The sequence below is a fragment of the Carettochelys insculpta genome, chromosome 16 (genome assembly GCF_033958435.1).
Source record: "Carettochelys insculpta isolate YL-2023 chromosome 16, ASM3395843v1, whole genome shotgun sequence".
Lineage (NCBI taxonomy): Eukaryota > Metazoa > Chordata > Testudines > Carettochelyidae > Carettochelys > Carettochelys insculpta.
In genome coordinates, this window is record NC_134152.1 from 27,153,153 (window position 1) to 27,164,848 (window position 11,696).

The following is an 11,696-nucleotide window of genomic DNA, read 5'->3' on the forward strand; positions in this document are numbered from 1 at the left end:
GTACAGCCCCCTGTGCCTCCCATGCTCTTCAGTAAGCCTCTGGGCCAGGCTGCTCACACGTTACAAAGGGGCTGGATTCTGGACAGAGGCAGCTAACGCAGCATGGCCTGCCAGAGAGGAACCCCCCCCAGTGGCATAAAGCCGCCAGAACCCTTTCTTGTGCCAGCTGCCCCATTTTGTGGGTTACGTTCATAAGGCAACAGATAAGGGCTAGAACTGGTTGTGTAGTTGTCTGAAGAGCGAGTTAGCTGCCTGTGTTTGAAACTTCCCTAGTGCTGGGAATGCCAGAGAACACCAGCACACATGCATGTACACCTGTACACATATACAGAGTCAAACTCAGCCTGGATGTAGGTAGGGCCAACTCCCAGCAGCCCCAAAGGATGGTACGCTGGCTTACATCAGCACAGCTGTATTACCCGGCACGTAGGGAGGGTTATCGAGGTCCCCCGGAGGACAGCCATCCACCGACCCATCCTTGAAGTCGGACGGTTCATTCATGTCCTAGACAGAGAAAGAGGTGCTAAAATGTCATTCATAGGGTTTTGGTGATTATCAAACTGGGAACCGATCTCTTCTCAGACACCCGACTCTGCTCACCTGCCCCCAGGAGCCATTCAGAGTTGGAATCCTATACCCTCCCCCAGACTCAGGAAGCTAACTGCATCCTTGGTCCTGGCCTGTTACACTCCAGCCTAGCTCCCTTTCATCCAGTGTAGTGAAAGCTTCCATAGGACACAGTACACCTGTCTCCCAGTCAATGTTCCCTGGAAGCTGAGCACTTGGGGAGCCACCCAGGAGAAATTCAGGTGCCACCCAGCTGATTAGCAGAGCACTCGCAGCTGGCAGCATTTGTTTTTATTGGTGGTGCATGTCCATGCATCCCATGGTACACATAACAAAATTTATTTCACCCACAATAAAAAAAATAGTGGGAACTCTGTTTCCTGTGTATGAGTATCTTCAGAGACACAGAGCTTGTCAAGGACAAGGGAACTAGAAAAGCAGGAGTTTGGAGAGGTACAAAAGTTTCAGGGAAAAATGAGACATATTGGCCATGTCTACACTAGCCCAAAACTTCGAAAGGGCCATGCAAATGGCCGTTTCGAAGTTTACTAATGAAGAACTGAAATGCATATTCAGCACCTCGTTAGCATGCGGGCAGCCGCGGCACTTCGAAATTGACACGGCTCGGCACTGCGCGGCTCGTCCCCTTGGGACTTCGAAGTAGCCAGGGGCCTTTCGAAAAGGAGCCCCGTCTGGACGAGCTGTGCGGCGGCGAGCCACATCAATTTTGATCAATTTGCATGGCCATTTCAAAGTTTTGGGCTAGTGTAGATGTAGCCATTCTGTGCGGAGGGAGACGCCAAGAAGCCCTTGTCTTTGTACCTTAGATGCAGCTGAGGTAAGGAGGAACTTACAATCCAAAGGCCATCAAAGGGGACGCGAGCATGGAAACGGTTCAAATTCTCCAGCCACCACTGGGAAGTGTCCGGGTTGGAGAAGTCAGGGAAAGCCGTAAGGCCAGGCCACACCTGCGGAAAGGCCAGAAAATAACCCGTTCTGTGAACCAAACATCGTCCATCTGTGCCAGGGAACAGAGCGCCATCAGCAAATCGCAGCTTCTGGTACACCTGCAAAGATGGCAGTCCGGCCGCCCCCGCCTGTTAACGAGACATTGACCTTCCCATCTACCCCGGTGGCTGGAGCTAGGGACTGAGCCTGGCCTGCACGGGATGGGGCCCCCTTCTCCCCTGCACATAAGGTGGGATTTAAAATGCAGATGGTGAACAGGCAGCACTGCTGCTCAAAAGCCCTGTCAATTTTTCGAGCTCAGCTTGAATACTCTAAGGTGGCAGCTCTGTAGTAGTACTGAGGCTTTTTTATACATGGCACCTGATTCTTCCCTGTTTCGCATGCTGTGTAATTGTCTCCACATGCGCTAAGCAAGCACCAACCGGGGTGAAGCACCACTATGCTCTGAGGGAGTGAAGGGTCTGGATTACAGAGCTCTTTTACCTCTGCAGAGCCAGGCCCATAATTTTTAGCTTAATGATCACCTCTTCTTCCAGTGTTTTTCCAACTTTTTGTAAGTACTCAATAGAGGGAGAGTTACCCATAACTTTCAAGACTGGGATGAGATGGGTGAGAAACCAGAGTGGATTGTGGCTAACGAACGAAGCCACTCCACAGATCTGCTCACCATGGGCCATTTTTCACCTTGCTGGAAACAGGGAGAAATTCAGCGACTCAGAGCGACAGTCTAGCATGGCACGAAAGACTCTGACTTCGCTTGTATTCATGCGACTCCACTGATTTCTAGGGAGGTCACTCTGGTGTCACATAGGAGTGGGATCAGAATCAGGCCCTCAGTATTTTCCCCACACAGCCTAGTCAGCCCCTGTTACATCAACTAAATTCCCAGTGACATCAGTGGGAGCTGTCCATAAGAGAACAATACTCAGAATCAGGCCCACAGTGCCCAGGACAGGGAGGCTGCTTCACCACTACTTTTATGATGTTCCCCTTTAACACCACAAGGGGTAAAATTCTGGTCTCCCTGAAGCCAATGGTAAAACTCCCACAGACTTCTGTGGGTTCAGGATTTCACCCGAGTTGCCTCCCACTTTACCTGCCCAATCAGGGTTTGCCCCTGGGTTGTATTGATGAACACTCTGCGTCTCAAGCCTTCATCGTAAGGCCAATAGGAGCCAGGAAGATTAGTGCTGCTGATCCCGGGATCCTGGAAACATGGAGCGGAAAGTTACTCTCTCCCCACGGTGTCCATAACCCCCAGCAGTATACCCCAGCGTAACTCAGAGGACAGACTGCCGGTCCTGGGAGCCCTGGCCCACCACACTAGGGCTGACTTAAGTTCACCCGTTACTTGCAAAGTGACCGAGAGGAACAGAAACTTGCTGCAGCATTTCCACTGGTGGGAAAGAATGTTGTACAGAATGTCACTTCTCCAAGTCCTGAAGCTTGGCTTAGAGCCAGACTGCAGGGTCAGGAGAGGAAAAGACAGGAACAAGCCCCAAAGTCCCCAGCCAAGAAGCACCGTCTCACAGCAAAGCTGATTATGTGGCTGCTGGACAGTGCTCCCTTTAATTTTCTCCATCCCTGCGCAGAATAAATGTTATGTGCACCAAGGCATGTGTGGCCGTACACCACCAACAGAAACACATGCTGCTGGCTGTAAGTGCTTTGCTAATCAGCTGGGCGGCACCCGAATCAATCCTGTACAGCTGCCACAGTGCTCAGTTTACAGGGAACACTGCTATAGGATCAGTAGTTCGTGGAATCACTGTTAAACCAGGGGTTCCCAACCTTTTCCATACCAGGGCCCTCTGCTTCCATTAAGTTGGGGTCTAGATGCCTCCCATTTATCAGTACAGGAGGGGAAGGGAAGTGATAACAAGAGGTGGAAAAAGTACCCAAAAGTTACTTGAGTAAAAATGCAGCTGCTTGCCCTTCTGGATACTTAAGTACAATCAAGATGCGATGCACACGCGTGTGTGTTCTTTCACTCAAGTACTTCTCCAGGGGAACACTGGTGACTTGTACTTAAGTACATTCCCCCCCCTGCAGCTGTACTTTTACTCAAGTACCTTTTTATGTATATTTTCCACCTCTGCTGATGTCCTGGTGAGAACCCATGAATCAGGCTGACTGAGGGACAACTGCAGCTGTCACTAGAGCTCCCCTGCAGTAAAGGGGCAAATTCCAAAGGCTGTGCCCCTGGATTCCAGCTGAGGTCTTAGTCACTCCTCCCAACCAGAGGCCTGCATGAGGCCACAGCACAGAGGTATGAAGGGAAGGAAAAAGAGGGTCGTAAAAGTGCCTGATGCTCTTTTGGGTCATTGTTCAAAGCCAAGCATCAGACTTGCTAGAAGGGTAAGGCATATACTAAACCACAAAGAGCTAGACGCTGAGCTGGTGTAAATCAGGGTGGCTCTGTTGGCAACAGCACCAGCTGAAGTTCTGCACCAAGATATTTATTGTTGAAAGCAACAGAAGCAATGACACCCCATGGAGTAGCAAGTAGCTTCCTGGTCATCTGTACTGGCAAGATGAGCACATCTCACACACCCAGTCTGGCTACATCTGCCTGAAGTTTTAGGGTGTGTCTACGCAGCAGCCTTATTCCAAAATAGGCTATTCCGAAATAATCCTGCTACACACAAAACTGCATTTAGAAATACAGCGTCTACACACATAGAACCTATTTTGAAATAGCAGCATTGGCCTCAGTATGGCTTATTTCAAAATAGGCTCTATGCCCTGTCTTAACAGCCCCTATTTTGAAATTGCTATTCCGAAACAGGCGCTATTCCTCGTGAAGTGAGGTTTACAAATTCAAAATAAGTCAACCTCTATTTTGAATTTATTCTGCAATAGCGGTTTCCTCGTGTAGGCACTAGGGTAGTTACTTTGAAATAACACCTGTTCTTTCAAAATAACTTTGCTGTGTAGACCTACCCTTCGAAACGAAAACAGCCCTAGCACAGGATTCAGGAAGAGGGTCAGAGAAGTCAGTTTACCAGGATCATGACGTAGCGCTGGCCATGCCTGTGAAGGTCTTCCACCAACTGTGGCAGGGTGTCAAACTTCTCGGGATCGAAGGTGAAGTCCCGGTACCCTTCCATGTAATCAATATCATTCCACTGTGCATCCTGCGAAGAAGAGACGCAGAACTGTGTGGCACGGAAATGCTGCTGCAGCACCGCTGAGCCTCCTTTGGCCAGCAGGTGTTCATTTTACCTGTGGTATCTGATAGTTCCTCATGGCTTTCACAGTCTGCCAGGTTTCATTGCTTGTCCCATAACCCCACCGGCACAGATGGAACCCCAGCCCCCAGAAAGGTGGCATGGCAGGGAAACCTGGAACACAAGTGGAATGGGGACAATGACAAACCTGACAACCCTGCAGGAGGGAGTAATGACTAGGGCAATTCTAGAGGGAGATGCTCCGGCGGAGATGAGGAAGAGGCAAGGCCCTGGTGCAGAGGACTTGACAATGAAGCTGGTGAGACAGGTGCTGCTCAATAAATGTGACTGTGATGGCAATGGATGCAGGGGATGGGCATGCCCAAGGAACTGCACAGAGCGCAGCTGCTCTGTGTATTGATATTTACCTATCACCTGCTGGTACTGCTGGATGACCATGTTGGGATCAGGACCCAAGAAGATGTAAAAATCCAAGACTCCTCCAATGGTTCTCCAGGTCAAGGCAGGAGCCGGCTGCAGAGCCACCTCTTTGGGAAGTGACAGAACACAGACAATGAGAGAGTGGTCCAATGGCTACAGCATGAAGCAGTCGGAGGTGGAAATCCTGACTTCCAATCATGACTGTTCCCCGGACAAATGTGACCATCGGCAAAAGTATGTGTTTAATTCCATGCCTCAACTCCCCATCTGTAAAAATGGAAGTAGCAGCACCTCTTCATTGCATAGGAGGCTCTGGAAGCTTAAAGACTACAGCATGCTTTGATATCAGTAGATTCCAGGAGCAACAGAAGTGCAAAGGATTAGAGGTCCCCTGCATGCACTGGAACTGCATTCTTGAAAAGGGTGATGGATACTAAAATGATAAATACCACAAAATTCTTCCCAGTAAGAAATAATGCAATAAGGGAGGGGAATGGAAGCATTCACACCTTCACCTCACTGACTTATGACAATGTGCTTTTTTGCCTAAATTGCGTACCTTTTCACAATGACATGTTATACAGTGCACATTTTACACATAAAACATTGACTACAATAACATATAACCTTATAATACCTTTCAAACGCATAGAATGCTTAAACAGAATACAGTACTATAGTATTAATCAGTGTCAATTATGCTAAATTCAGGTAGTGGTAGCAGCTGGGTTTTTTTGCGCTGGCTTTTCAGTGTGGGTTTGCCCAACAGCCAGACACTGAAAAGCCAGTGCAAAAAAACCCAGCTGCTACCACTACCTGACTTTAGCCTAAAGTCTTAAAAAAGGATTTTTATCATCATCTGCTCCCTTGCATGAACCTTTGAATGATAGATCTCCCTGTTAACATGCCATTGCATCACTGAGAGCCCTGAAGACTTTTGCAGACTATTCATGAAAAGGATCATTTCTCTGTATGATTTCCACCATCTTATCATTCAATCCAAAGAAATGGGAGAGATTCTTTGTTGTCAGACTCCTGGCTTCCTGCTCTACATCATTGTCATCTTTGGCCTTGCTTTCTTCGGATATCCATTCCTCAATCGGTTTCTCATTTGTCAGTTGCTCAGCATGAGACTCCATCAACTCCCGTCCACCATCCTGCTCCCCCTCCTTGAAGCCAACATCCTTTGCCAACTTGACAATTTCTTGCTCAAGAGTGGCATTAAATCCCACAAAGTTGTGCACAGCATCTGGCCATGCATGGTGCCAAATGTGGTTCATGCCTTGCAAAGTAACTCTTTCCCACGATGCAGCCATGTTTTCCATGCCATCCAAGATGTTGTAGGACTTCCAAAATACCTGTAGCCTGGCCTTTCTTTCGCCTGCCGTCTCCTTAATCAGCATGCAGAACATCCTCTGTAGGTAATGAGCCTTAAACAGCCAGCAGGCACAGACACAGTATTGTACTACATAATAGGGGAACATGTCCCAATCCACGTTAGTCCCAATCCATGAAAATGATGGCTGCATCAGGACCAACCTAAATTGGAACATGCTGCCCTACTGATGAGCAACAGAGATCCAAAACATAGGATTAGTGGGATCCCCGTATTATAAAATCTGTCTCCTGGACCTAAAAAGTGTGGCATGCTCATAGTTTCCATTCCAGAACTAAGTCCAGTAGCGCTTTCTGTCTCTGGTACAGAACCCATTCCAGAGCTCTCAGAAGTGAATTATAAATTAAATGTGGAATGTGTGAGTGAGCTTCCATGGGTCTAAGGGCTTTGTTGGGAAGAGCACCTTGTATGTGCAAGTCCTCACACCTCCGACATAAGCGCGTTTTCACAACACTTCCCTGCACAGTTATTCTGGGGAGATTTATTACAATAAAACTTGCACAGTTGGAACGAGCCCGGCAATGGTGCAAGGAACCTCGTAACATCAGGGTCCCAGATGGCACTAGCAGGGCACTGGTGTAAAGAACCTTATGGCATCTGTGTCCTTGCTGACACTGGCCTAGCACTACCACCAGGAAGCTCTGCTGGAGTCCTCGCTGGTACTACTATGCCATCAGTGAGAGGATGCTCCCAGTTCTGGAGTCTCAGCTGGCACTGACAGGCAGCTGCTTTATAGAAGCTCTCTGTGGGAGCCACAGCTGGCAACAGCAGGGTGCAACTGGGAAAAAAGCAGCCAGACAATTTATATCCCTGTCTGAGCCAGAAGTCACTCCTTCCACAGAGTTAAATGCAGGTCTGTTGGAGGAGAGCAGGGGACAGGGTTGGACAAGGGGCATGAGAGAAGCTGCCTTTTTAACCTACAGCTCCACAGCTGCCTGTGTGGTTAAACTGCTCAACAGTTGCTAAACAGCCTAAGTTTAGCCAGGAAACAGATGTCCAGCTCAATAAAGGGGCCACAAAACCACATCTTTCACTTTTACAGCTTCTCTCTGTCCTGAGTTCCTGAACTGCCAGCGCAGGTCAGCCCTGAGTCCCAAAGCTGGCAGGTCCCTTTGCTAGTGATTAGGAATAGCGCTGAAACCTATGAGATGCCATAGTCAAAGCACACAGGCTGGTGAAGCAGGGGACTTCCCATAACAGGACATGAATTCTTGCAGCACCCCAGTGTAGCACAATGAAGAACATACCCATTGCATTGCTATTCAGGAGGAAAACACCATGAGCAGATCCCCCTTCCTCCATCAGCAGGTAAAATGGGTGAGCTCCATAGAGATTGTACGACTCCTGTAAACAAAAGTTGTCTGATAAGAAGCTTGTTTTCAATGTGTCAGGGTCACCCGAAGGAAAGCAGAATGGCTAACAAAGCAGGTGGCTAAGGCAGGAGAACGATGGGCTGTGGGAAGCAGCTGATGGATTCCTGTGGGACCCTCCTGGCTCGGCTTGAGTTAGACCTTGTCCGTTCTGGTCAGCAGTATGTAGGACGGTCATGCTCAGCCTGGAGAGAGTGGGCAATGGGCAGCTAGGATCATTGCAAAGTTTTCACTTGAAGGCCAAAGGGGCTTAGCAGAAAAGGGGAAAAACACAAGCTACTGTGTACCAGAAGGTTTGTTGATGGAGAGGGATGGGATGAGCTCAGAGCGCTGTCTAGAAGGCATCTAACAGCAAGGGAATGATGCATAAGTAGGGCTGCCAGGCACAGCCACTGTGCTTCTCTCAAAGTGACAAAGATACAAATGGCGCCGTGTGAGCCCATGACAGCCAATGAAATAAATCTGTGTATGGGACACCGTCACCTTTACAAAGAGACAGAGGGAAGTGTAGGACACCAGGACAAAATGGGGGGAGAGAAACCCAAAGGGAAAAGAGGTTTCCTTCCTATGTCACCAAAGTTTACTAGGTCTCAGCTCCAGCCCCAGTGTCCCATGACCGCAACAAGAGGCACTCTGCCCAGCTGGGGAGTCTCTATCAGGACGGACCCAGGCTGACCTGGTGAGGTGGTTCAATAGCTGGGGGAGGAGGGACTGGAAAGTCACTAAGTGGAAAGGTCCCCTTTGAACTTGGTCTGAGGTAAGGGAGATTTCATATCCCAGCATGGAACCCTACCCAGCATGGCCTTCCTGGAACCCTTCTTGTTACCACTGAGAGGGACGGGGGAAGCCCATGTATTGATGGATTCCTGTGGATGCTAAAGTTGTAGCAGACACGTAACCTTCTCCACCTGCCACATCTCACTGTTACGAGGGGTCCAAAACACTCATCCAAGCTCAGCCTTCCCCAGAAAGTCAGCCAGCTGTGTGGAAGGAGCTGCCAGTAGCCAGACTCCACCCACTCCACTCCCAAGGGAGCTCGAAAGCAGTAAAACCTCTGTGCACCAGAGAGGCATGGAGCCATTCCCAGAAGAGGGGAGTTATGTGCTCTCAAGGGAGAGGCTGGGCTGCCACACCGGGCCAGGAGGGGACTCTCTGTGCCAGAGTGCAGAGAGGTCAAAGGCACCGGTGTGTCTGATGCTGGGTTCGCAGCTGGGCTAGGGAAGGAACAAATGTGTTAATATAGGTCTGAGGCTAATACAGCCGTTCAGGTTGGGCCTGTTAGATGGTGGGGAATGTCTGACAGGCAACAGCAGAGGAAACAGCAAGACTCGGGCCCTGCACGCATCACCAAGGAGACAGTGGTACCATGGGAGGCACATCCCGGGCCCACAGCGTCAGGGTGCTCCAGTCCAGGCTGTGCAGAAAGCTGCTCCGATGCTCCCCAAGGCCGTAGAGGAATGCAGAAGGGAGGACGGTCGAAATCTGGAGAAACTGGTCAGCGAAGATCAAGGGAGCTACGGTTGTGTTTAACCTGGATAAGGAAGCAAGAGAAGATAAACAGCCAGGCAAGGTGGGTGAGGGACAGAGCAGGAGCCAGGGAAGGACAGAGCAAGAGGAGACAAATAGCCAGTCTGCTCCTCTGCTCTGCTAATAGCATTCATGGCACCTTCCTTCCAGGATCTCCAACTATTGCACAGACTAGCAAAGGGATAGCTCAGTGGTTTGAGTATTAGCCTGCTGAACCCCGGGTTGTGAGCTCAGTCCTTGAGAGGACCATTTAGGGATCAGGAGCAAATAGATTTAAAAAAACTAAAAAAGGACTGGCGCTTGGGGCTGGACTAGATGGCCTCCTGAGGTCCCCTCCAGCTCTGTGAGATGCATATCTTCATATACTATATTATTAGCCATCAGCCACCCCGGCGCACAGACACCTCCACTCTGTTACAAACCCTGTGGCTCAGCGATTTGAGTGAACTCTCATCTCCCAGCCAAATGCAGAGCCATGGCACAGGCTCAAAAGGTCAGCATGACACAGCCTGAGCCAGAGCTTAGATGTTCAGATCACTGTGCCAGCCAAAGTCTCCTCAGAGATGATGAGATTCCCTTCTAAGCAACAGCAACAATGAAGGGATGAAGTCTCCTTATTGTCTCACCACTAGCAAACCACTTCCAAAGGGACCAGGAAAGGATGGTTCACCTGAGGCGGACAGCAAAGCACAGAACTCTTCTATTGCATGCCCCATCTTGCTAGAACTGCCCACGTGCTTAAGGGCATAGGCACACCACCACTAATGGAGCTGTACAGACTTACGCCAAGATGGCATTTGGCCCTTCCCTCAGGAAATCCAGCGTGTGTGAAAAGAGCCAAACTTGCAGCCCTCACACTGATTTCTTCCCCAGAGTACCTGGCCCCAGTCCAAATCTGTGCCCCACAGGCCATCTGGTGTGCAGTGTAAAAAGAGAAACCCACTTAGCACTTGCACAATGCTCTGCATTTGGGAAGCACTGTACAATCACTAAGTCATGAACAGATTACGCAAATAAGCACGCCGCCAATGCAGGAGGATGGACTCTTCTCTTTTCCACACTCACCTATATCAAGACCACATTAACCAAGTTCCCTGAGCCAACCCTGCCTTCTTTCTGTGCAGGCCCAGGAAGTAACGTGCTCCTCTCTAGGTTCTTAAGCAGAGTGTCCAAAACTTTGGGTCTTGGGAAAGGAGGAAGAGGGAGAATAATTGTCCCCCAGCCTAGAGGGCACACTGATAGAGCAATGTTTTTCCCACCCAAACCCAGGTGAATAAACCAAGCAAATGGTGGACTTGGGCTAGGAGACAAGAGAGATAGTTCCCTTCTCCGCCCTAGACTCAGCTCTGTGGCGTCCCCGTTGGTGGAGGTAACAAGCGGGGTTAGCCACGGAAGCCGGAGAGAGAGAGAGACAGGAGGATGAACTCTTACAGCACAGTGCCAGAGGTTCGGCGTCTCAGCAGCAGGCCAAAAGGCTCCTTGGAGAACTCCAGGCTGTACAGTGGATTCTCTGCTCTCTTTGTTGCCCGAGGAACCTCCAGGGGCACTTCGTACCGAGGGCTGTTGAAATCAGTGATCTACAAAAGGGAGAAAACGTACCTTAAACACTGCAGAGCAAGAGGCAAAGGCGTGTAACTGGCTCAGGGGGACGACCCAACAGCAAGCTAAACTCAGCAACGCGACAGCAAGCACGGGTGCAGGGGACAAGCTGCCGTGTCTGGCTCGACATGATGTGAGCCTAGACTGAGACACGAGATGGGCTCCAGTGCTGGTCAAGGAGCTGTTGTCAGCCAGCAGCGACCAGGGTGTTTAGTTAGCCAGACTGAAAGGTCCCACCTGGGAATGTTGCCGAGGCTTCCCTAGGCGTGGAGGCCTTGATGGGAAGCAGAACCATGCCATCTGGGGGATGAGGTGGGATGGCTGCCCAGGCCCTGAGCTTTTGGGGGCCCTGCAGCTGGCACCCCACCAGAGGAGCAGGGGCTGGGCACGATTGGCAGGGGCAGGTGGCGGCAGCAGCAGCTGCAGGGAATCATCTCCCCCATTTCCCCAGCACTTACCACGCGGTGCTCCGCTGCACCTTCCTGGCCTGCTGAGCTCCACTTCTCCACAAGCAGCTGGGAGGCCTCTGCTCCCAGCCACCTGAGGAGACACAGGGCTCAGCGGGCTGGGAAAGTGCGGTGCAGCACTGTGGGGAGTTGAGGTGGGGGAGGACACGGGGAGGCGACTTGCAGTGGCCACTGCCCTTCACTGCCTGCC

The 11,696-nt window shown here is 50.4% G+C and overlaps 1 protein-coding gene across 6 annotated transcripts in view; it reads right to left on the reverse strand.

The window, feature by feature from the left end:
* LOC142021517 (lysosomal alpha-glucosidase-like) overlaps window positions 1-11,696 on the reverse strand; it is a 33,169-nt gene that overhangs the window by 6,710 nt on the left and 14,763 nt on the right. For all 6 annotated transcript variants that reach the window (XM_075010399.1, XM_075010400.1, XM_075010403.1 and 3 more), the window contains exons 3-11: window positions 10,872-11,017; window positions 9,279-9,444; window positions 7,791-7,887; window positions 5,135-5,254; window positions 4,762-4,880; window positions 4,542-4,673; window positions 2,633-2,743; window positions 1,422-1,535; window positions 420-504 (exon numbers count right to left, since the gene is read on the reverse strand). In XM_075010399.1, coding sequence (XP_074866500.1) covers window positions 420-504; window positions 1,422-1,535; window positions 2,633-2,743; window positions 4,542-4,673; window positions 4,762-4,880; window positions 5,135-5,254; window positions 7,791-7,887; window positions 9,279-9,444; window positions 10,872-11,017 — 1,090 coding nt within the window. The remainder of the gene's footprint in view (window positions 1-419; window positions 505-1,421; window positions 1,536-2,632; window positions 2,744-4,541; window positions 4,674-4,761; window positions 4,881-5,134; window positions 5,255-7,790; window positions 7,888-9,278; window positions 9,445-10,871; window positions 11,018-11,696) is intronic.